We start from the raw sequence: 25,149 nt of genomic DNA, 5'->3' as shown, positions 1-25,149 counted from the left end.
CAAAAAAAGAAAAACAAAGTCTATAGTTTTCCCACCCAAACACAATTACTGTCAACATTTTGATGTATGTCTTTCCATGTTCTTTTTTATGTATGATACATTTTTAAAAGATGGTTTTATAGTGTAGTAACCTTCCTTTTTGAACTTAATATATTGTTAACAGTTTTTCATGGCAGTAAAAATTTATCCACAGAATATTTTAGTGGCAAAGTAGTATTCTGTTTGAGCAATTTTATGATTAAGCTATATTTATTTAACAAAATTCTGATTGTATTTAGTTTATTTCTAAGAAAACAACACTGAACATACATTGTTTTGTACATATTTCCTTAGAATAGTTTTTACCTAGGAATAAATAAAATTGCTAGGCATACCTAGAAATAAATAAAATTGCTGAATCAAAGAGTATGTAAATTCTTCAGCTTTTATTGCATACAGTCAAGTTACCTTTTCTAAAAATTGAGTCAACTTGAATTCCTAATAATTTGAGGATGTTCATTAACATTGGATGTTATAATTTTTTAAACTTTCACACACTTTTTTAAGAATCATGTATCCTGAATTTTGTTTCTATATTTACACTTTAGAAAAATATGGAAAAGTCATTTTTCTATATTTACACATTTTAAAAAATATTTGTGGATGTATCCAAATGTATCCACATTTATTGATTAGATTGTGCTGGATGAGGCATAAAATGAAATAAAAAGTTTCTGCCCTCAGATAACTTACAGCGTGTTTGGGATGGAGGATATATTTTACTAGCACTGGAAAGGGATATAGGACTTGGAGTAAAATGGAAATTATATTTGTGAGAAGAGGGAGAATGTGACTTTCCCCTCGTTTGAATGAATGATTGGGAGCTCTCCGAAAACTTTCTGCTTTCTTGGGTAGGATACCGAGTTGAAAACAAATCGACATTTGGTTATGCAAGGCCTGAGATGAAAGAAATCAGTGATTCCCACCCTATATTTTAAAGTTGGATTGGTGTGTTCAGAATAAAATCATTAGTCCTCTTTGAAGACCTTGAAGTACTTTCATTTCAGAGGTATTTTGAGATTTTGTAATTACTGTGATTTTCAAAATGACTTGGAAGTCAAGTCTTTATTGTTTACCTGGTAAAATGTTCAATTAAAAACCATTTAGATTGAACTTTGACATGCATACAGTATTTTTAGTTGAGTAAGGAGAATGTCTAATGAATGTCCTGTGAATTAAATTCCAACGAAAGTAAATTTTGCCAGCGTAGAAAGAACTCAGAGGAATGAGGAAAAGTAAAGTTTCCCATCTTTCTACTATTTATTATTTCCACCTTTTTTTTTTTTTAAAGTCTAGGAAAAGATCAGGCTTTCAGACTAACGTTAGAATTAGAATTTTCTTCTTTCTTTAGGAATCCTGGAGATGAGAGAGGGGGATCTGAAAGGGAGAGAAAAGGTATGGGGGTAAAGTATTAAAAGTGCAAAGCCATTAGAGTCAGATGTGATGTCAAAAAGTTGTCAAATGAAAAGATTAAATTTTAATTGTGAATTTTAAGAACCACTATTCCAACAGTACAGATAATTAAGGAGAGTAGAGATGAATGACCAAATCAGAAAACAAGTTTACCGTAGGAGATATGTCCTGGTTAGAAAGCTCTTTGTATGTGAAATTGACATCCTGTAATATGATTTCTTTGCAATTCTTTGTTGGACCACGGAAGTAGTTATTTTGGAGTTGCTGACACATTGGACTGAGCAGAATTTATAGTAGAAAGAGTCCTGGTATAAGAATCAGAAGATCTGTATTTTTGTTCTGACTTTACTAGGTGATCTCTCATGCCTGCCATTTACCTTCTGTACGTTCCAATTTTCTGTTGTAAAATGAGGATGTCACAGAGGTTCACCAAAAGTTTACTGTGGAAACCAAACACCTAACTCGCAGGGTTGTTGAAAGGAACAAGAGAGTTAAAGGATGTGGAAACACTGTCAAGTGCTATAAGAGTGTTAGACATTATCATTGTAATTATAGTGACCTATTTTCCAAACCCAAATTGGACCACATGGTATGAGAGAGGATTTTTGTGTCACTTCCAAGGGCGAGAGGCAGTCTGCAAAATGTGTTTTGGGTGCCAGAATATTGAAATTCTGGCACTTTTGATGGTGTGTGGGAACAATGATAAAATATTTGAGATAGTGGCTGTTCAGTGAAATTTATGATGTGTGATCACTGTAATTATGATATTTCTTTGTGAAATGTACTTTATTTCATGGGTAAGTAGAAGTTCTTTGATTTCACATAGTCTTAGCGCTGGAAGGGACTTTAAGAGACTGTACTAAAGTTTCCTGCTGTAAGTCTCCATGAGAAATTCTGGGTGAAGATTCTGGGGGAAACCAACTTTACAATTTCTGTCCGCACAGTAGCTTGACCTTTTATTGAACATCCTTACCTCAAAAATTTCTCTGCACTTTTATCACCTCAATTTTCTGGTAGAAAAACTTGAAAACCCTTATGGACCATAAACATTAAATTCACTTCTCTTAGAATATGTCATGTTTCTTGGATGGTTACTACAAAAATCCATTTCATTTCCTTTGGTTTGGCACCATAACGAGCCCATATGATGTCTAGCATCAAATTCTAAGTTTTAATTCTAAATCAAATTAAAAATTATTTATTTCTTGGGGTTCTTCAGTTTCTTAGTATAGTATAGTATATAAGACAGAGGTAATACCTACTTCTTGTAGTTATACTACAAGAAACTTTGGTGTTTGTTTTCTCTTTTATCTTGTTCCTTTTTTATGAAAGGTTTGAGATTTGTGGCTCAAGGCTTTATAAACCTTTTATTTTCTGCTTTTGCAATCATATATCTAAACATTAAGGTGTTTCTTTTTATTTTCAGTGATAAGAAAGGAAATGCTTAGAGTTTATTTTCACTGACATTTATAGTAACTCAAAAATCATGAAATAGATCATGTTCATATTGATTGTTCCATGAGGCCCCTGAGTTTTCAGCACAAACCATAAACTGAGTGATGCAGTTAAGGTGCCCAAATAATACAAATTTGGTATCAATAATCCAGTTGCAATTTCAGTTTTTACCCAAATGTTTGAAGCTTCTGGATCCCATCCTTGGTTCTGAAAGTCTGAATGGGTTTGCAGCTGAACTGAAACAAACAAATCTATATCCTTGACTGGGAGGTTGCTCCATGAATGATGCATCTGTAGCTTTGTGTCACTTCAGAGATTAGACACAACCAGCGAGAGGCGCCCAGGATACAAATGGCCTAGAAAATTAGACATGGTGGCCAGCAGTTATCTTTTTGGCTCATTTCTCTTAGAGATTCAGGCAGACAGTATACATTACCAGGAGGATGGCTTGAACTTGGCTTTTAACACTGTTGGGAATTGTGGGGTTTTTGTTGTCGGTTTGTTTTTTAATGCAAGGTATAATCGTTATCCTTGAGGTTTCTGCTGCCAGACCCCTGATGGAAGACCTCTATTTGTGTGCCTAGGACTGTCATTCTCCAGCCAGGCACTCAGCTCAGTGAAAGAAATTGAGAACTAGGGAAGAGTGACACCTCATTCAATTAAGAATGTCTTTTGATTGAGTAGTGCCGTGTTTAGCTGAATCCTCCTCAGTGGTATTCCAGAAGTTGCTGAGCTTATTATACATATCGATCATATCATCTTTGCACATTCATGAAAGGAATGTCTATTTAATGTGGACATGACCAGCCATCAGAGAGAATAAATGCCTCGCTAAAGCTTGATATGGCTGACTGTTGGCCTTGTGGATGGTAGCACTGAATCAATCTGTCTAGATTTTTTAAAAATTGCTTGTGCATTATACCATCACAGATTGACCCATTTGGAGCTCTGAGCTCAAGTGGGTACTAAAGCAAAAAGAAAAAAAGTCTAGCATCATGTAGGTGGTTTGAAATACCAGGTTTGTTTTTGTGGAGTAGTGTAATATTCTTTCTTTTTTATGCAACCCTGCTGAAATCTAAAGTGAAATTCAAAAGAACGTGGAACTTGCATGTTGAGGCTGTGCACGTGCTGGTTGAGCCTGGGCGCTTTGTCTCAGGTATAAATTATACATCCCAGTGTAATTCAGAAATGACAACTTCTAGGGAGAAGGAGAAAAGATTCTTTGAGTCACAGAGAAGGTTAAAATACATAGTTTTTCTAACTCCATCTAGGGCGCTCAGGCTGTCTTGCCAGATAAAGATGCCTTAAAAAATTTAGATGCCTTAAAAAAATTAAGGTCCATCTAGTCAAGGCTATCAGAGAAGGCGATGGCAACCCACTCCAGTACTCTTGCCTGGAAAATCCCATGGATGGAGGAGCCTAGTAGGCTGTCGTCCATGGGGTCGGGAAGAGTTGGACATGACTGAGAGACTTCACTTTCACTTTTCACTTTCATGCATTGGAGAAGGGAATGGCAACCCACTCCAGTGTTCTTGCCTGGAGAATCCCAGGGACGGGGGAGCCTGGTGGGCTGCCGTCTGTGGGGTTGCGCAGAGTCGGACACGACTGACACGACTTAGCAGCAGCAGCAGTCAAGGCTATGGTTTTTCCAGTGGTCATGTATGGATGTGAGAGCTGGACTATAAAGAAAGCTGAGCACTGAAGAATTGATGCTTTTGAACTGTGGTGTTGGAGAAGACTCTTGAGAATCTCTTGGACTGCAAGGAGATCCACTGAGTCCATCCTAAAGGAGATCAGTCCTGGGTGTTCATTGGAAGGACTGATGTTGAAGCTGAAACTCCAGTACTTTGGCCACCTGATGCGAAGAGCTGACTCACTGGAAAAGACCCTGATGCTGGGAAAGATTGAGGGCAGGAGGAGAAGGGGACGACAGAGGATGAGATGGTTGGATGGCATCACCAACTCGATGGACATGGGTTTGAGTAAACTCCGGGAGTTGGTGATGGACAGGGAGGCCTGACGTGGTGCGATTCAGGGGGTCGCAAAGAGTCAGACACGACTGAGCTACTGAACTGAACTGAAAAAAATTCATTCAGCAAACATTTATTAAGCTCTTACTCTATGGTATAGGATTCTTCCTTCTATTAATTTTTCCAGTTTAATTGAGATATAATTGACAGAAAACATTGTATAAGTTTAAGGTGTACAATGTGTTGGTTTGATACATTTATATATTGTAAAGTGACTACAACCACAGTATTAGGTACCACCTCTATCCTGTAACATAGTTACCTTTTTTACAGTGAGAAGATGTAGAATCAACTCTCTCAGCAACATTCAAGTGTATGATAGTGTTCTTAGCTACAATCACAGTAGTATACACGGTTCTGTACTATACCCTTTGACCAGTCTCCTCATTTCTGCCACCCCTCAGCCCGGGTAATCCCTTCTCTCCTCTGTGTTTCTCAGATAGAGATACTTTGAGGCACACACAAGCATTAAGACCTAGCAGTGGTTAAGTTCATTAAAAATAGTCACCTGGTAGTATAAGCTTTAAATTTGTTCAACTATTATTTACCCATTATTTCCACAGCTTGACATCTATACTAACAACAATAATACCTTACATTTATAGAGTTGTCCCTCCAAATCCACAGGGGATTGGTTTCAGGGCATCCTGCCTCCACACTGGAATACCAGATTCTTAAGTACTCAAGTCCCTTGTGTGAAATGGTGTAGCATTTTCATATAACCTATGCGCACCCCTGCCATATACTTTAACTCATCTCTAGATTATTTATAATACCTAATATAATGTAAATGCTAGGTAAAGAGTTGTAAGTACAATATAAGTGCTATGTAAATAGTTGCCTGCATGACAAAGTCAAGTTTTGCTTTTTGGAAGTTTCTTAAAATTTTTTCCTAAATATTTTCCTTGGGGGTACCTTGAATCTATGGATATGGAACCTGCAGATACTATATGGCTGATTGTATATTGATTTATAGTTCATAAAGTGTTTTCACGTGTTATCCAAAATCTGAGCTGATTAGTAACCTTAAAGTTATTTGGTGCTTTTACGTTATTTGTCATGAAGACAATCATAGTGACCTTTGATTTCATGGGGAAAGAATCTGTCACTTATGGAATTCATAAAGGAAGATATGCTTTGATGTTTAAAGACTACTGTTACAAAACATAAAATTAAAAAGGGAAACCCTTATAGCCTACTCAGCTTCCTGGATGGTAGTGGTTGACAGCTGAGGAATTATTTCTTTGCTGAGATTTTGCTTTATCTGAGATCAGAGTCATGTTAAGAAACACCACCTGAGTTAGAAAGCAATTCTAATTTAAATTAATCTGAGCCACAAAATGCTCGATTGTTTTCAGTTTCGAAATCTCTTCTTAGCTGTTTTCGTGCTTTTACCTTTCAATATTTTTGTATTAGTTCAAGATACAGACTTTGCAGAAGGATATGCCAAAATATGACTTCCTATTCTTAAGCAAAACTGACAAATGCCTTTTTTCTTATTATCTTTAAATTGCAAATGTCTGAAGGCCTGTCATAATTGGGTGCGTCATCCTGAGATTTAAATGCATGACAGTTTTCAAACGTGATTTGAAAAATGAACATGACTCTAAGGAAGGAAGGGCAAGGCTGGCAGAATACGGGGTGGTGCTAATAGAATTCAATGTATGCATTCTTTTTCAAATAGTTATTGATTATATACATAAATAGCCTATGCTTTTCTTTCAGAACTTTGCAGAAAACACCATGAATGAACTCCTTGGCTGGTATGGCTATGATAAGGTTGAATTGAAAGATGGTGAAGATATTGAATTCAGGAGCTATCCTACAGATGGAGAGAGCCGGCAGCACATTTCTGTTCTCAAAGGTAATGACATTTAATGTCCCTTTGTTCATGCAAACAAGGATTAACTATCTCAACCTGCCAGAATTGAGTTGCTCTGGGACTCATTTTGTTGATTATGCCAATAGTTGATTTAAATGTGCATCCCCAGGAGTGCTTTCCCATAAGCAGAATATAAGAGCACAACATAAAACAAAAACAGACACAGCTTAATCTCCTTCCAGCTATGGGAGGGCTAGCTAGACAGGGCTAGGGATCCTAAACACTGCAGTCCTGCTCACAAATATAGAGAAAGGGACAGTGTTTGCTAACTTCTACTTTCCTAAACCCTTTGATATATCAGTTTTTAAGGGCTGGTGCTGTTAAGTGAAATGTTAGGTTTAAAGTTTCAGACTGCAAGAGACAATCATGGTTAATTTGGTAATTTCTCTTCTTGCCCCCCAGTTTTAGGTGAGAATTCTAAAGGAGAGCCCTACTTCTATTTTCTGTTTGAAGTTTTCACCTTATCCCCACAGCCTTGGATAGGGTAAGAAGAAAAGTAAGAGAGTAGTAGATGATTGGATCCTATATTATTCTTTAGGAATTATCATCGAAGCCTGGCCAGGGAGTAGAAATTAGAGGCTTGGCAGAGTTGACTTAACACTAATTCTTCCAGTGGGTAGCGATGCCAGATACCCCATGAGGGGAGCCTAGAACCCTTGGTGGGTGTTGCTCTGCATACTGAATTTATGAACCTAAATATGGATTGAAGATTTGTTCATCGAAGAAAAGAAGAGGAGTATGTGAAGAAGCTATTCATTTGGGGAACTTGAATAAAATGTGGGCTAAACTAATTGTGTGATATCATTGGCAATTTGATCTGTATTTTCATTGCATGCAAAATCTTTTGGCATACACTACCTGTTCAAGCATTTTATTTCCAGTCTCTAAGATAGTGCTTTTCCTTCTTATATGCCAAGCAACGAAATGTAAATGAGCTGTCCTGCGGGCATGTGGAATTGAACATACCTGACAAATTTTATGTTAAGCTTGCTATGAAATTGTCCATATCATGTTACAGAGATAATATCATCAATTTCACTGTAAATGAAAAATGCAAGTCATGAGTTTATATTCTATAAACTAATAGCTCATTTAATACTTGGTCTAGTAATAATCTTTGCCTCTGGGGAACATGGAGAGAATGCCGTGATATGCTACTGAAGGGAAAAAGTTGTGTTCCATGGTTGAGTGTTTTATTTATTTTTTTAATGGTTCATATGCGAGGATAAGATTCACAAAGTTCATATCATTGTAAGTTTTCTTTGTGATCATTTTTGTTAATTTGTAAAAATTATTTCATTTATTTATTTTTGACTTTGCTGTATCTTTGTTGCTGTGTGTGGGCTTTTCTCAAGTTGCGGCCAATGCGTGGGCTCAGTAGTTGTGGTTCCTGGGCTCTAGAGTCCAGGCTCAATATTTGTGGTGCACCGGTTTAGCTGCTCCAAGGCATGTGGGATCTTTTTGGACCGTGGATTGAACCCGTGTCTCCTGCACTGGCAGGCAAATTCTTTACCACTGAGTCACAGGGAAGCCCCATTTTTGTTAATTTTTAATGGCTATTAATGGGTTAATTTAATGAGTCTACCCTGTGAAATAGCAGTTTGTGTTCTTTTTTCCTAATCATCAGCTTCTTTCTCATTGGTTCTTTTGATTATATTACCACTCAACTTTATAATATATCAGGACCTGGTTACCATCGTAGGGGGGCACTTTTTAAGCGTCTCCTTTGGTAGCCAGAGAGCGATGCCTGCCATATATCACTTTGTACATGTAAAAGGTTAATTGCCTCTCAATTTTCTATGGGCTTTTACAGTGCTAAAATTCATCACTACGATACAGTAGAGATATTAGCTATCATGGTGGAGCAAATGATAAAGGAGCCCATAAGAAATTTACCGTAACACAGCTGAGAAAGGTTCAGGATTAAGTTCTGGTAAAGTGTTTAAAGATTGGCAAGAAAAAAAATTTTATTCCATAGCCATTTTACTTGAGAAAATGTGGTTGTAAGGAAAGTAAGTCTTTCCATCATATTGAATGATTTTTTTTTTCTTTTACAGAAAATTCTTTGCCAAAACCCAAATTACCTGAGGACAGTGTTATTTCACCATACAATATAAGCACAGGCTATTCAGGGCTTGCCACAGGAAATGGACTCAGTGACTCGCCTGCAGGGTCGAAGGATCATGGCAATGTGCCCATTATTGTACCTTTAATTCCGCCACCTTTCATAAAGCCGCCGGCAGGTAAGTCACTCCTGGGGTTTCCAGTGATCATGATTTACGGAAAATTGTTTAAACTGCCCTATGATAATTATTCAGTGCTTAGGTTTATTTTGGAAAAGACTGTTTTAGGGACATTGCAGCTAAGAAATGTGAGTGTATGTATCATTTGAAGAGCATTACTTTGTTAAGCAAATACCCCCAATCTACCAGTGCTTAGGCTGTTGACCTTCAACTGACAATACATTTTCCTACCCCTGGCTACAAAAAAAGTTATTTTCCTTCTCTGAAATCTATTTAAAATTAAAAAGGATAAATTAATTAAAAAAAAAAAAAGACATAAACTGATCGGTTAACAAGAAAAAAAGGTTGAGCTCTTTGGTGTGGTGCAGTGAGGACCACGTCTCCCTGGTGCGTTTCCCAAAGGAAGGGGCAATTTATAAAGCGTGTGTGGCAGGCTTGTTCCCCAGTGTGCCTTTCTTCTAAGTCTACTTAAGAAACAACCCGGGTTACTCATCTCGTACAGAGTTGGTTCTAATTCCTGGAAAGCTTTCTTTAAGAGCTTTTTGAAAAATGGAGATTCAGATTTTACTTGGATGAAAATGTAATCAGTTCTTGTCTATTTCCAGAAAATTAGATGGCAGTGTATTAAGCTAGATGGCTATAGGCTGAGCATGATGTTATATTGCAAGTTAGGTTACAGTTATGTTCCACATGGAGAAAGAAGGTCAGTAATATTGTGTCTGGCTTGTTGTAAAATGTTAGAATTTTGCTAGAATGCTTAATTGCTGTGCTGGTTATTTTTCTGTATGTTGAATTAAGCAATGATAAATATTGAATTTTGATAGCAGTACTTACCGTAACTCATTAAAGGTAACGCTTGTATTTTATTTTTTTTTTTTGCGGGGGGAGAAGATAGGTGTTTGGTTATGTTTCCATAAATGGTGAACATGTTTGTAAAATATAAATTACTGGGCTTACATTATAGATATATTTATACCATCTTCTAAGTGTTACTAACATTTTCCTTCATGGTATGGTCACATTCTCTTCCTTGACCTATTACATTTTAGCAGCAAAAGTGTCCTTTCATACTGAGGTCCTCACATATGTCATTAAAATCCATTTACATATAAAAATCACTTGTGATCGTGTTTGTCTACTGAATACTAACATAATTTTTGTTTTATGTAATGTTTGTCTTTGTAATGCCACTGTTACTCTTTGGTTGGCTGTTTTATGGTGCAGAGGGACCCAGATTTATCTCCTAAAGGGTCAAAGATATATTTTGCATAGAATAGCTGGAGAGAAAATTGACTAATTTTGTAAATGTAGGATTCTTTGTTTTGATGTATGTCAGTGGCTTCAGTGCGTGGTGATGTTGAAGATACCAGTAAAACAGCGTGACTCAGTGAAAAGAACACAGGCTTCAGGTTCAGATAGATTGGGTTCAAATCTAGACTTTGTCATTTACCGAGTCTGTGAGTGTAGAGAAGCTAGGTAATTTCCACATATATAAAATGGGGGTCGCAGTTTCACCACCTGAGATAGTTGTGGCCCTGAGATGAGAAAATGTATGTAAAGCACCAACATAGTGCTTGCCGCAGGGAAACCATTCAGTACATACCATGCCTCTTTGTCATCTTTTTTTTTTTCAGTCCTTATTCTGCCCTAGAGTTATCATGCACATAATTTGTGCATAAAAAGGTGTGCATCCAAATGCAAATTCTCCTCTAAGGTTTATTTGAGCAAAGCAAACAGCTCTAGAAATTAGCATAGCTGAGGCTAACATGAGTTTGGCATGCCAAAAAACCTGCCCTGGAGTTTCCTGCTGAGCCAGCCACGTGGAATTCAAGCACACAGCTCCTATTTAACTCTAATTCCACATCAGATCAGGAAATAAATATGCAAAGGATAGAGGCCAAAAATTGAGCCTTGGAAGTCTTAGATGTAAAAACTCTGAGGAATTAAAAGCCAGAGTAACTGAACACCAGTGGTTTTGTGCTGTCTTCCATGGAATTCTAGGACACTCATCTGTTGAAAACAGAATATAAGAGAGGACATGTTTAATTTTCTGTATCTGCTCTAAATCTTGACCCAGTCCTACTCCTGGGTTCCATATGACAAGACAAAGGTACACAAAGTTCTCTGCTTTCAAGGAGCTTACTCTATTATTGCCTAAGCAGAAACTTACAGGAGAGGTGAATTTTGACTTATGTTATTTAGTGCAGGGGTCGTCACAGCTACTGAACTCTGCTGTGGCAGCAGAAAAGCAGCCATAGATAAACAGGCCATAAACAAATGGGCCTGGTTGTGTTCTAATAAAACTTTATTTACAAAAAGAGCAGCAAGCAGGCTTTGGCTCAGGGAAAATAGCTTGCTGACCCTTGCATTAGGGTAAGATTGGCAAAAGTCTCATGATAACAGGAAGGTGAATAGAGTTTCTAAGAGTCAGGCTATGAGCTTTGTCAAAGTGCTCTCTGTTACATCACGAGGAAGGGATGTGACAGGGTAGGAAAACAGCAGGGTTTTTAGGGAATGTGGTGAGCTCTTGTCACATAATAGTAGTCCACCAGGATCTGTTGAATAAATGAATGAATGACATATTCAAATTCCTATTGCACATACATAAGACAGTAAAGGCTACTTTGTTGTTCACTGAGAAAGCGTGAGGATCTTGTTTGAGTTAATCTCAACCTTTTTGACCATGACCATAGCCTTTGTGACAGTGGTTTGAGTACTTATCCACAGATAAGTGTAAAGTTCACCAAGTATCCAAAAACTCCTACCTAGTTAATCATTTCAGTTCTTCCTTTTGCTAAAACTTTTACCAGAGTTGTTATTCAAGATAAGTTGAGGGACACTCACTGTCAATTTTCTAGCCATATATAGGTTAATGTGGCATTTCTTAGGGAAACTAACCATACAATGGCTGAAAGAAAGTGGCCCCTTGATAATCAGGCCCTGAATAATTTAGAGTTGACTGTATCATGCAAGTGTCCACCTCTCAGGATAGGGAAGATGAGCACTGTATGTATACTCTGGATTCCTGGAAAGAAAATAACTATTAGCATTCAAATTATTCCTGTTATACTGTAAACTAGCTATGTGAAAATGCTCACAACACCTTATGTTCATATTAAATCCTGTAGTTATGAAACTCATTCAAATTTATTATTTTATTTAATTTAATCTTAATAATAACCCTGGGAAATAGCATTTGAGATATCATTAAGTAAGGAACTAAAGCTCAGATGGTTAAATGGCTTTCTCAAGGTCAGGTGGCTTCCAAGTACTTGAATCAAGACTAGTACTAAAGTCTTCTGATTCCTAATCCAATATTCTTTCTAATATAAAGTTGCCATTTCAGCATATTTATATAGAATTTCCCTAGACTGTATCAGAATAGGAATACTAATTAATATGCTACTTCAGATTCCTTAATGATGGGGATACAACTTGTTTCTGCAGAAGGTTATTTTTTTCAAGCCCACATCTTTTGGGAGACTTGATAAGTTCTCTAGCTCTAAGCATCTGTGGTTCTGTGAACCTGGGTGAGCTAGTAATAGTAGTAAAACCCCAGCTTGGTTTTAAAGTCTTGCCATCATGAGGCAAGTTGCTTCTGCTCCGAGGTACCAGAAGGCTACATCTGGTCAGGCACTAGTTCCAGAGAGTTTCATGTGCTCAGGCAGGCTCACCACTGGATCTCGTCCACGTTTGGCAGCCAGTGGGCCCAGTGGAATTCTCGTGATCGGGAACACGGTGATACCACACTCGCTTGGATTTCCACTCTGCTTTTGCACAGCTGCAGACAGAAGTGTGGGGGTAGCTTATTCCTGGGCCTCGGGGACTGCTTTTCTGTTCCTGCACCCCTTTTCTTCTGAGAAGGGGAACTCCTCATGCCTTGGTGATTACCGCAAGCTTTGACCTCACTTTGGCTGCTTCTTTCCATCCAATTTCAACTGATTTCCGAGGCTAAGCTGCCCTTCCCTCCTCGGAGACAGAATCTGGCCCTTGGTGTAGGGTTTGTGACATCACGGTCGTTGCTGTGGTAATAGACTTGTTATAAACACAGAATAATAGCTCTGCTTTTACTTTTTTTCCCCCCTCCAAACAAATGAAGGGAATCACCATGATCCTTAAATAAAAAGCACAAACTTTTCTGCAGTGGACAGAGTAAGGTTTTGCCATACAGAGTAGCCATTTAAAAAAAATAGCTGTAAGAATATAGTTATAAGAATAATATTAGAAAATAATAGAAAGTGTTGGCCAACTCTTTTTATGCTAACATTCCTTTATCCTTTAAGTTAGAAGGAATATGAAAACCTCCTTCTTTGCTAATTTAAAAAACCAGAGTGTAAGCATAGTCTGAAGTGACAGAATATATTTCAGCAAGAGTTTTGAAAGATAAGTCAGGTTAATTACATTGTAACCTTGCTGTAAATCTTCTCATATTAGAGATTTTTAATATGAGTTCAACCTTTTGGGACTTCATTCAGAGAGGGCTGTACCACTAAAGGACTTTAGGCATGGATTATAAGAGCTGTGCAATAGTGAATCTCCATCAAAATACTTAGGTCTGCTCTGTTCCCCTGCAAGTTTGACTGTTGAAGCAAAGCCATTCAAAATGAATTTTAAATTCAGTAATTTTTTTTTACAAAGACCTTATATTAGGCTTTATTGCTTTACATATGTAATAGCACTCAGTTCCATTGACCAGGTGGCCCAGATGGTAAAGAATATGCCTGCAATGCAGGAGACCTGGGTTTGATCCCTTGGTTAGGAAGATCCCCTGGAGAGGGGAGTGGCTACTCACTCCAATATTCTTGCCTGGAGAATTCCATGGACAGAGGAGCCTGGCGTACTATACAGTACATGGGGTCACAAAGAGTCGGACACAACTGAGCAACTAACACTTCCACTTCCATTTCCATTGACTAGACATCAGCCCTCTGCAGTGGTTGGGCAAGGTTAGGTCTCCCCGCCTTGCCTACTCCTGGTTAAGGTAACCAGCTGGAACTTGAACCAAGATTTTCTATCTCTTGCTCTTAGACTTGTTCCAAGAACAACATTTTGTTCCCAAGACTTAAAAATGTCAGTAAAATGATTAGTATGATTTGTTTTGCTGATGAGGTAGCAGAGACTTTGCTAGTGAAAGTTTCACTGAGCCCAGCAGCAGAAGACACTGTATCTAGTAAACAGTATTTTAGATCTGAGTCTTTTGACAGGTTTTTCTGGAGGCTTATAACTTGCCTGTTACAAGTCTAGAATCCCTCTAGATCTCTGAATACTTTAAAATAAAATGAATGTGAAAAAAGGAGGGAATATACTTCTCTGGATGCATTTATATGGCAGTTTTGAAAAACATGTCTTTTACCTTAAATGATAAGTGACCATATTCATATTCCAGTATGTTCCCATGTGTGAGATGAGACATAGGGTCCATCCATACAGCACTCACAGGTTTATGTGGGGGACTTGAGATTAAGCTCCTAAGACCAGCTTGATTTCCTTTGTGCAGAAGTGTCTTGCCTTTCTTGGAAAACAGTGACCATTTCCTGTCTTCCAGGATGGTTTGCTTTCAGTGAGCTTTCCAAATTTGTGTTCAGTCATAGTCGTGGAAATGTATTTTTTCAGGCAAATCTTGAAATTCTTTAGGGGTTATAAGAACTGGGCTCTAAGGAACCATTAGCTTAACGGAGAATATGGAAACATTCACGTGATCTGCTAAGCTCTATGTATATAGCTGAGTAACCCACAGTTAATAAGCATGTTACTTTTTGGCTCTTGTAATTCTTACATGGAGCTGTACTTGCAGGAAAGCGGGAATCAGAACGTGGTTTCCATTATGATCATTATTTATTTTATCTGTTATTCAATATTCTTGGGGCTTGCATATGAATGCTGTATTCCAAACAGCCATTGAGAAAACAGGATTTAATAAAAATTGCTTTGCCATTTATTTATTTGTCCAAATTTTAAAATATGATTATTAAATAAAATTACCTACAGTTAATGGGATTTGGATGAGTTACTATTTATGTAGCAGATACATTTCTCATCAAAAAGAAGAGGTTCACTGAACCCTCAGATTTGGAGAGTTTTCCAAACCACTTAGGACAAGGACAGGAGGAATTATGGTAAATGGCAAGAGTAGTAGTAGTTAATAACAGTACTGATATAATCTCATCAAGCTAATATTTTCTGAGCACTTATTATGGGCCAGGCAATGTGCTAATAGATTATCTCATCTCATTTTCAGAACAACTCTGTGTGGATGCTCTTATTAACTTTGTTTTACAGATGAGGAAACTGAGACCCAGAAAAGTTAAGCAACTTGTCTGAGGTCACACAGGTAGTAAGTGGCCAAGCTGTTAGCTGAACTTAGGTGCCATATCTCCTTAACTCATATTCATACCACTGGACTATCGAAAACACAGTATCAGTCTTTCAGTCAATAGTGTATTTACTGAATGTTCTTTATATTGTATGAGATAAGATAAATCTATACAATATAAATGCAAATTATATATAATATATATAATGAAACATTTTATATATATATGTATATACACACACACACATATATATGGTGGAGCTTCCCAGGTGGCACTAGTGATAAAGAACTTGCCTGCCAATGCAGGATACATAAGAGATACAGGTTTGATCCCTGGGTTGTAAAGATGCCCTGGAGGAGGACATGGCAACCCACTCAAGTATACTTGCCTGCAGAATCCCCATGGACAGAAGAGTCTGGCGGGCTACAGTTCATAGGGTCGCAAAGAGAAACAACTGAAGTGACTTAGCGCACACACATGCAGATGTACATGGTACAAATATATATATCATCCCTGACCACCAAGCACTTGGCACCAAGGGTACCTGGTGGCAGTAGAGGGCAGTTAAAGTGGAGTAGTAGAAAGTCTACAGGCAGAGTCTCAGGACCGTTAAGGAGAAATGGCATCTGAAACATAATGTAGGCCAGAAGATAGTCACTGAAAATTCAAAGTGATAAAAAAGGCACAAAATGAAGCTTTAAAATGTTAACGACTATGATATGGGTCCTGTTTTATCTTTTTAAAGACAATCAAGGGGTCTTGAAAAGTTATTTCAAATTTCAACATGTTCAGTCATTCTTTTGTTGTTGTTTTTTATGAATTTATTATTGATTGTGCTGGGTCTTCCTTGCTACACTCAGGCTTTCTCTAGTTGAGGTGAGTGGGGGCCACTCTTCATGGCAGTGCACAGGCTTCTCATTGCGGTGGCTTCTCTTGTTGTGGAGCAACAAGGCTTTAGGCATACAGGCTTCAGTAGTTGCAACTTGCTGGCTCTAGAGTGCTGTTCAGTCATTCTTAATGCCAAATGGAGTGTATAGTTGAATGCTAGCATGATGTAGTGGAGAGACTACCAGAGCAAGAACCAGGAGACCTGGATTGTTAATGCCAGCTCTGCCATTTGTTGATTGTATAACCTTGGATAAGCCACTTAGCCTCTCTGAGCCTCAGTTTCCTTGTCTGAAAAATGATGTAGTTAATTGAAGTAATCTGTAATTTCCCTATATTTGTAAAATCTTGGCTTTGTGACTTGTATAGTGAATTGCCTAGATGATTTTATGATTTGAAAGGGTCTATTTTAACATGCCACAATATATATTTGTCAATTGACTATATTTAAAGCCAGTTACCTATGTGTATAGTTGCAGCAGCTGAAAGTCTGATGGAAGATTTATGCTACTTAGGGCAGCTTTCAATGATTGTTAATTTTTACTTTGAAAGAGTCATAAATAAATGCAGAAAATAAACTTATGGTTAGCAAGGGGGAAAGGTGGGAAGGAGGGATAAACTGGAAGACTGGGGTTGACATATGCACACTACTATATATAAAATAGATAACTAATAAGAACCTGTGTATAGCACAGGGAACTCTGCTTAATGCTCTTTAATGACTTGTATGGGAAAATAATCTAAAAAGAGAGTGGATATATGTATAACTGATTGACTGTGCTATACAACAGAAAGCAATACAACATTGTGTATCAATTCTACTCCAATAAAAATTAATTAAAAATAAAATAAAATTGAGAAAAAGTTCTACAAAGTGTTAAATATGAGTAAATAACAAGATTATATCACTCATATGTTATTAAATCTGATCATTTTGATGTTATACATAAGTTGTGATCACTAAAAGTATTTTCCAAAATTTCTGACAAAGAGAAGTCACATTATGTCAAATTTAATTTACCAAAACAGGCATAGGAATAAATAGAAAACCTGAGTAATTCTACATTTACTGAGTAGTAAGGGAATTAAATAATTAAATAATTTTACAAAGGACATTCTAGACCCAGATAGCTTCAGTGTTAAATTCTACCATTTAAGGAAAAAATAAAAACAAACTTAGAGAAACTCTCCTAGAGAAATAGAAATCATTTTATGATCCCAGCATGACCTTGATCTCATCACATGACAAAGGCATTAAAAATAAAAATGATAATTTAATGTAATTAGTTTACATTAACATGGAAAAATTGTTTATCATGAACAATGATTCAAAAATCCTGAAGAAAATCATAGCAAATCAAAGTCAGTGATATAAACAGTAGGATAATGTGTCATGACTAAAGATTTTTTTCTAGAAATGCAAGATTGATTTGAATTGTAAAAATTAGTTAATATAATTAATTGACAGAACAAAATAAAGCTCATGGAATATTCTCAAAAATTGCAGAAATTTAAAATTTGATAAAAATTTGACACAATAATAAAAACTCTTATAAAAGTAGGAATAGAATGGAACTTCCATAAAGTGACAAGCAATATCCACGGAAACCTACTGCTAACATCATACTTAATGGTGAAATATTGAAAGCTTTCCTCTTGAAGCCCAGAATCAGATAAAGATAACCACTATCACCATTTCTATTTAATTTTGTACTAGAATTCATAGGCAGTGTAAGAAGACAAGAAAAAGAAGCAAAAAATATAAGATTTTAAAGGTAGAAATGCTATTTTGTTTAGAACCTGTCTCCCTCAACAGTGAACAGGTAAACTATTATAATGAATGATTAGTGCTAAACAAATTAGTACCCCCAAATCCATTATATCTCTATATTTCAGCTACACACACACACACACACACACACACACACACAAAACCTTAATAATACCATTTAAAATAGCATCAAACCATCAAATACCAAGGGGGAAAAAACCTAATGAAATGTGTGCCGGATTGCTACACAAAAACTATAAACATATAAACTATAAACACAAAGAAAACCTAAATCAGTGAAGGGACACACCATGTTTAAAAAGTGGAGGCTAAATATTCTAAAAAGGCAGATTCTTCCTAAATTGATTGATATATTTAATTCAATTCTGATAAAAATTTCATCATAAAATGTGGAAATTCTATTTCTAAAATATACATGGAGATGCAAAGGGGTGAGAGTAACCAAAACTATCTTGAAGAATAAAAGCAAAATTAGAAGACTTCTACTGTCAGATCTCAATATTTATTATAAGATTAAAATAATTATTAATTAATTAATATTATTCATGTTAATTGTTGCTGTTGTTATTCTTCTTTCAACCATATTTAAAATTATCCTTTAGGATTTATTGATCTATAATTGAGATATAAAAGAGGAAAGAGCACTTTCTATTTCATGTCAATTCTCTTTTGGTTTAATGTTTTATCGAACCTTTCCTTGCAATTATGAAATATATAAATTTTGGAAAAGTGCATAAAACATATTATGCATTCTTTTACAAATAGTGATTCTTGTGTACTTAAACCTTCTTTCCTCCATAGGGTAACTACTTTCATGGTAATCATTGGTTTCCTTTCTTCTATAGTTGAAACAACTTAGTATGTCTCCCTAAGTAATATAGCTTATTTTTGCCTATTTTTGGACTTTATGAAATTATGGTAGCCAGCTTCCAAAATGACCCCCAGTTATCGTAGTCTCCTGGTGGTGTCTTCCTACGTTGAATCAGGCATAGTCTGTGTGACCAGCTTCTAAGGGTATCATAAAAGGTTATTGCAATTTCTGCATAATTCTCTCACATTATTCACTCTGTGGGGAGCATGAAGAAACTTAAGCAGTCCTGTGAGAAGGACCCATAGAGGCAGGAACTGAGGCCTCCTACCAATAACCACCACTGATTTGCCAGCCTTGTGTCTGAACCACCTTAGAAGTGAATCCCCCTGTCTAAGTCAAGTCTTCAGGTGACTGTAGCCCCCCAAAGACATTTGATTGTAATCTCATGAGCAACCCTGAGTCAGAATTTCTCCAAATCACTTTCAAATGCCTAATCCACAGAAACCATGAACAATAATAAATAATTTCTATTGAATTTTTTAAAAAGACGAGATAATGATATAACGATATATAAATATATATAAGCCATTGCAATAGAATCCAGAAAAGAATCTAGATTGATTATTTATGGCAGATGTATTAGTCAGCTTGGGTTTCCATCATAAAATACCGTAGGCTGCGTTGTTTAAATAAGCAACATTAATTGTCTCACAGTTCTGAAGAATGGAAGTCCAGAGCAAAGTCATCAGGGTTAACATCTGATAAGAACTGGCTCTGTGAGTTCCAGGTGGTTCCTTTTCCCTGTGTCCTCACTTGGCAGAAAGAGATAGCAAGCTCTCGTGTGTCTCTTCTTATGAGGGCAATAGTCCCATCAGACCAGGGTTCTACCCTCATGACCTCTTCTAACCCTACTTAACTCTCAAAACACACCATCTCCCAACAGCATCACCTTGGGAGTTAGAGCTTCAACATGAATTTTGGAAGGACACAAACATTCAGTCTGTAAGAACAAAAATGACTGTAAAGCAGTGAGGAAAGAATATTCTTCTCAATAAAAGTCCTCATGATAAAAAAATGTATGTTGACTCTCTTCACACCATTCACAAAAATCAGTTCTAGATGGATCATAGATCTAAATGTGACAGGTAGAACATTACAGCTTGTAGAAGAAAACCTCAGAGAATATATTTGTGATCTTTAGTAGGCCAGTACTTCTTAAACTATATACTGTGGGCATTACCATAAAGAAAAAGGTTGAGTAAATAGACTCTGCTCAAGTTAAGAATTTCTGTTGATTAAAAGATATCTTTTGAAAAAATGAAGTGGCAAATCAAAGTGGGAAATGGTGTTTGTAATACATGTTGCACAAGAGACTCATTCACAATACGTAAAGAACCCCTGGAAATAGAAAAGAAAACATCCCAATGGCAAAATGAGCAAAAAATATAAACAGGCACTTCATTAAAGAAAATATCCAAGTGGCCTATAAACATATTAAGAGTTGTTCAGTCTCATTAGTCATTAGGAAAATAAAATTTAAAATCCCAGTGAGATACCAGTATACAAACACTAGAATAGCAAAAATGAAAAAAATTGACAATACCCAGTGTTGGAGATCACAGCAACTGGAATGCTCATACATTGCTGGTGGGAGTATAAACCAGTATAACCATTCTTGAAAGCTGATTGCCAGCATCTGTTAATGCCGAACATGTGTGTTTGTGCTCAGTCGCCAAGTTGTGTCTGAGTCTTTGTGACCCCATGGACTGTATAGCCCACCAGACTCCCCTGTCCATGGGATTTTCCAGGCAAGTATACTGGAGTGGGTGTTGCCATTTTCCTCCTTCAGGGGTTCTTCCTAACCCAGGGATCCAATCTGCATCTCCTGTGGCTTCTGAATTGGCAGGCAGATTCTTTATCACTGAGCCACCTGGGAAAGTCAATGCTGAACATACACATATCCCATTATCCAATAATTCCATCCTAGATATGTACTCAACATAAATGTGTTTGTATATAGATATATATACATATTGTCCAGTCGCTAAGTTATGTCCAACTCTTTGCGACCCTTTGGACTACAACACGCCAGGCTCCTCTGTCCTATACTATCTCATGGAGTTTGCTCAAATTCATATCTGTTAAGTTAGTGATGCTTTCTAACCATCTCATCCTCTGTCGCCCTCTTCTCCTTTTGCCTTCAATGTTTCCCAGCATCAGGGTCTTTTCCAGTGAATCAGCTCTTCGAATCAGGTGGCCAAAGTATTGAACCTTCAGCTTCAGCATCAGTCTTTCCAATGAATATTCAGGGTTAATTTCCTGTAGGATTGACTGGTTTGATCTCCTTGTAGTCCACGGGACTCTCTAGAGTCTTCTCCAGCACCACAGTGTATATATATTGAGCCAAAAGCATTTGAAAGAACCTTTATAGTAGCATTTATTCATAATAGCTAAAAACTGGAAACAGTTTAAATGCTCAGCAACAGTAGTTAAGATTGTTTTCTAGGGATTCCTTGGATGGGCCTATGTGGATGAGTGTGGGCCTTGAAGTTAAGTGTGAAATTGTGTGTATATGACCTGTACAAAATTCAGATTGAAAAATCCTTGTCTCAAAAGATCTTGAGTCTTTGACTTAGAGACCTAGATTTAAAAAAAAAAAAAAATTAGCTCCCGCCTCTCTTGATTTCATCAACTAAGCCTTAGAATGTAGCTTTAACATTTTTATCCTTTGTCTAGTCTGTCCATAGCTTTCTCAAATTGAGTATTTAAAATCTCATCATTCCTTATTATTAAGGAATTATCATCTGTTTACATGAATTATATCATGGTGAAACCTAAAAATTAAATTACAGGCATGAGACATAAATATCTCTGAAAGTGATCTGCTTGAGAGCTGCTTTTGATATGGTGTAGAGTAGAGAGAAATGAAGGGTCACTGAATGAGCGACAAGAAAGTAGGATACACATTACTCTAGAGCAGTGGTTCTTATCAGGGGGTAAATTTGTGCACACCACCACCCCCCACCCCAGGAGGACATCAGGCAATATATGGAGATCTTTTTTGTTGTCACAGCTGGCAGAGGGGACGGTACTGGTGTGAGTAGATGCCGGGGTCCAGCCTCGGCAGGATCCAGGGGTACCCTCAGGATGAACGGCGTCGGCAAGAGAAAGAGGGAGAGAGAGACAGAGAGAGAGAGACCAGACTGGGGGTGTGCAGCAGAGTCTGGCCAATCTTTTATTTTTTACCGTAGCTTTTATATTCTAAGTTAGTACATTTTTAAGGGGAAGATAGTTTAATATTATATCAGCTTATCCTTCACGAAACCAGGGTGTTTTCTGCATACTTCTTTGTGAGAGTCTTGTACATTATCTTCTGGCCATGGGGCCTATTGACATTTTATGACCTAGGTGAATGCAAAGCTGTTTTCTGTAATCTATTGTTTAATGAACACAAAGGTCAGTCCTTTTGCAGAAGTTATCAGTTAAATTTATCTAAAAGGTTTACCACACAAAGACTCTGCAGCTCCAGTGAGGCAGCCCCTGTTTAGCATTCCTGGTTAAAATTAACAATTAAATTATTAATAATTAATTAATTATTAATTAAAATTAACAATTCTAAACTCTTATTTTTCTAAATCTTTTAACTATAACCAGGGCTGCCACAGAATAATATTTGTGTTCTCTAATAGGGCTTCCTCACCCCACAAAGGGCTCTGTGCCTATTAGGGCCTTTATGTGATAAATGCTGTTTTATGATTAGGGCATTATGAGCAGTCATGCATATTAGTACCGAGGGTATAAACGCATTTGCCAAACAAACTAAAATGCCAGCAAAGGAGTTTAAATTGAAACACTCCTTTCATCATGGATAATCTTATAGGATGCCACCGTCCGGGGGACATATTGATTAAAGTTCTAAGTTGATTCTGTTTGGAAAGAGATCGGGGAAGGCCTTCTACCTGTGTCACAGAAATTAGGGAGTAGTCTAATATAGCAAGCATCAGAAAGACAGATAGCATCTTTAAGGTGAGTGCCGGGGCAGCTTTTCGAAATCCCTGAAGTCCTAATCTGCCTTGCTTGTCAGGTCTTCTCCTCATGACCTTGTCATGGGTGGGATCTAGTGTGCCGGCTCCCGGTAAGTAGAGGCCAGGGAAGCAGCTAAATACCCTACAAGGCACACGGCAGTCCCACACACGTGTAGGAAACCAGGCCCTGTAGTGATGGCAGCTCTGTGTCTGGGACACCTCTTGGTGTCTTGGGTACCGCTCCAGCTCCTGTTGGCCCCACAGTGACTCCTGTGCTTTGACAGCTTAGACATGTGCATTCTGAAAGGGCCTTGCCTCATGCTTCTGGCATATGTTTCCAGTTTCTTGCCCTGGGACTTCCCCGATAGGGCAGCATGGGCTTCATGTAAGTCATTTTGGCCGCACATCCACAAGTGCAAACCAGAAATATAGAGGGCTTGACACACTAGGTCAATGGGACATGACATGTGATGAGTAAATTCTTTCTCCTTTTGCCACCCTGGTTCCCTGGTGGCTCAGATGGTAAAGAATCTGCCTGCAATGCGGGACATCTGGGTTTAGTCCCTGAGTCGGGAAGACCCCCTGGAGGAGGGAATGGCAACCCACTCCAGTATTCTTGCCTGGAGAATTCCATGGACAGAGGAGCCAAGTGGGCTATATAGTCCATGGGGTCGCAGAGTCTGATGCGACTTAGCAACTAACATTTTCACTTTTTCACTTCAAAGAGTTATGAAATTTATTTCACACTCCAGAGAACGTTCTTTATGACTGAATACCAGTCTCTGTTAATAGTGGCCAACTTAGTATTACATTGTTACTTTGGCTCTTCCGTCCTCCCCAGGTTCATTTCCCTTGTCCCCTACTTCTTCCTGGAATCACATGCCCAGTAAACCACATGCATGCAAATCTTTGTCTCAAATTTTGTTTTGTGGGAAGAGTCAGAATAAAATACTATGTGTGTGAAGGTTCACACTGAAAGATCAGAAATTGATGGAAAATAATATAAAAAGTCAGAATTTTATTCATGTTCATCTCTTTAAAGTGAAGCATGAAAATGTAATAAAGGATTAAAAAGAGGGTACCAGATTTGTGGTGGCACAAATATTAGAGAACTTAGAAAGGTCCACTTCAAAAATTGTCCCATCAGCCAAAGAATTTTCTAAGCCTCTTCTATAAGGGCAAGGCACAACAATGGTGGTCATAAAGAAGGAGAAAAAAGAAGGAAATTAAATGAGGGCTTCAAGAAAGAAAATGAAAGGAAAAAGATTATTCCCTGGCTGCACTCCTTTAAATGGATCTTGTTGTTTTGAGAAATTTTGAATCCTAGATTTTTAGTTAGAAGGAACCTAGGAGATCATCTATGTAAATTTCCTCTTTTACAGACGAGAAAAATGAGGCTAGAGAGGCTAAATGAGCTTACCAAGGTCACCGAGTTGCTTGCATGGCAGAATTAAGGACACCATCTAAACATGGATTCTAAATCACTCATCTCTGTGATTCCTGAGGCAGCCTGGAACTTTTCTTGGCATTCTATAAACTCTTTTGAGGGGTATGACCAAGCTTGGATTTTAGAACACCCTGCCCCAGGTCACCAAAGTGCGAAGATGCTAACAGGAAATAAGAGGAAATGTCAGCTGTCCTTGCCCTTGCTTATAGAGGGGTGGGTGTGTTTCTGGAATTAACTAAGACCTGACTGTTTGAAATTAATCATTTGAAGGTATAAATAAAGTTTGGTTAAGAGAGAGGAGTGAAGGTTAAGTTGGTAACTCTTGTTATTCTAGGGACATTCTCAATGCTGACTTCTGAAAGTTTCTGTTAAGTTGAGAAGACTTAGTTTATGGAGTTGGCCAAGGAGAGTGGAAATAATGATTGCATTCTGTTTGGGGGCTTTTCACTGGTGTTTCCTTCTAAGGCAACTTTGTTCTGAGTGATTAGCAAAGAGTGTGTTCTTGGTTTCCTCTCCCACCTCCTGCCCCTACTCTGGACATCCAACTACACAAAGTGCGTCTAGTAAGGATTCTGCTTTTTCTTCTCCTTATGCTGATGCCCAAAGTCAGACATTTCCTTCTAGTGGACAAGACAGATATGGTCTCTGTCTTAACTGGCTCACGGTTTTCTGGAAAGGACAGACATTAAAAAAAAAAAAAAAAAACAGAACTCAATCAGGTCTGATGATGGATCAAGTCCAGAGTGCTTTGGTATCTGATCAGGCTTGGGGGCAGGAAGAGCTTCCATAGGAGGAGATTTAAGATAAGATACA

General features: G+C 37.6%; 1 protein-coding gene across 3 annotated transcripts in view; it reads left to right on the top strand.

The window, feature by feature from the left end:
• LOC122685190 (sine oculis binding protein homolog) overlaps window positions 1–25,149 on the top strand; it is a 165,275-nt gene that overhangs the window by 7,293 nt on the left and 132,833 nt on the right. For all 3 annotated transcript variants that reach the window (XM_043889760.1, XM_043889759.1, XM_043889761.1), the window contains exons 2-3: window positions 6,663–6,801; window positions 8,877–9,062. In XM_043889760.1, coding sequence (XP_043745695.1) covers window positions 6,663–6,801; window positions 8,877–9,062 — 325 coding nt within the window. The remainder of the gene's footprint in view (window positions 1–6,662; window positions 6,802–8,876; window positions 9,063–25,149) is intronic.

The sequence above is a fragment of the Cervus elaphus genome, chromosome 28 (assembly GCF_910594005.1).
Source record: "Cervus elaphus chromosome 28, mCerEla1.1, whole genome shotgun sequence".
In the NCBI taxonomy this organism is placed as follows: domain Eukaryota; kingdom Metazoa; phylum Chordata; class Mammalia; order Artiodactyla; family Cervidae; genus Cervus; species Cervus elaphus.
This window is presented reverse-complemented; position numbering and strand designations above follow the sequence as displayed.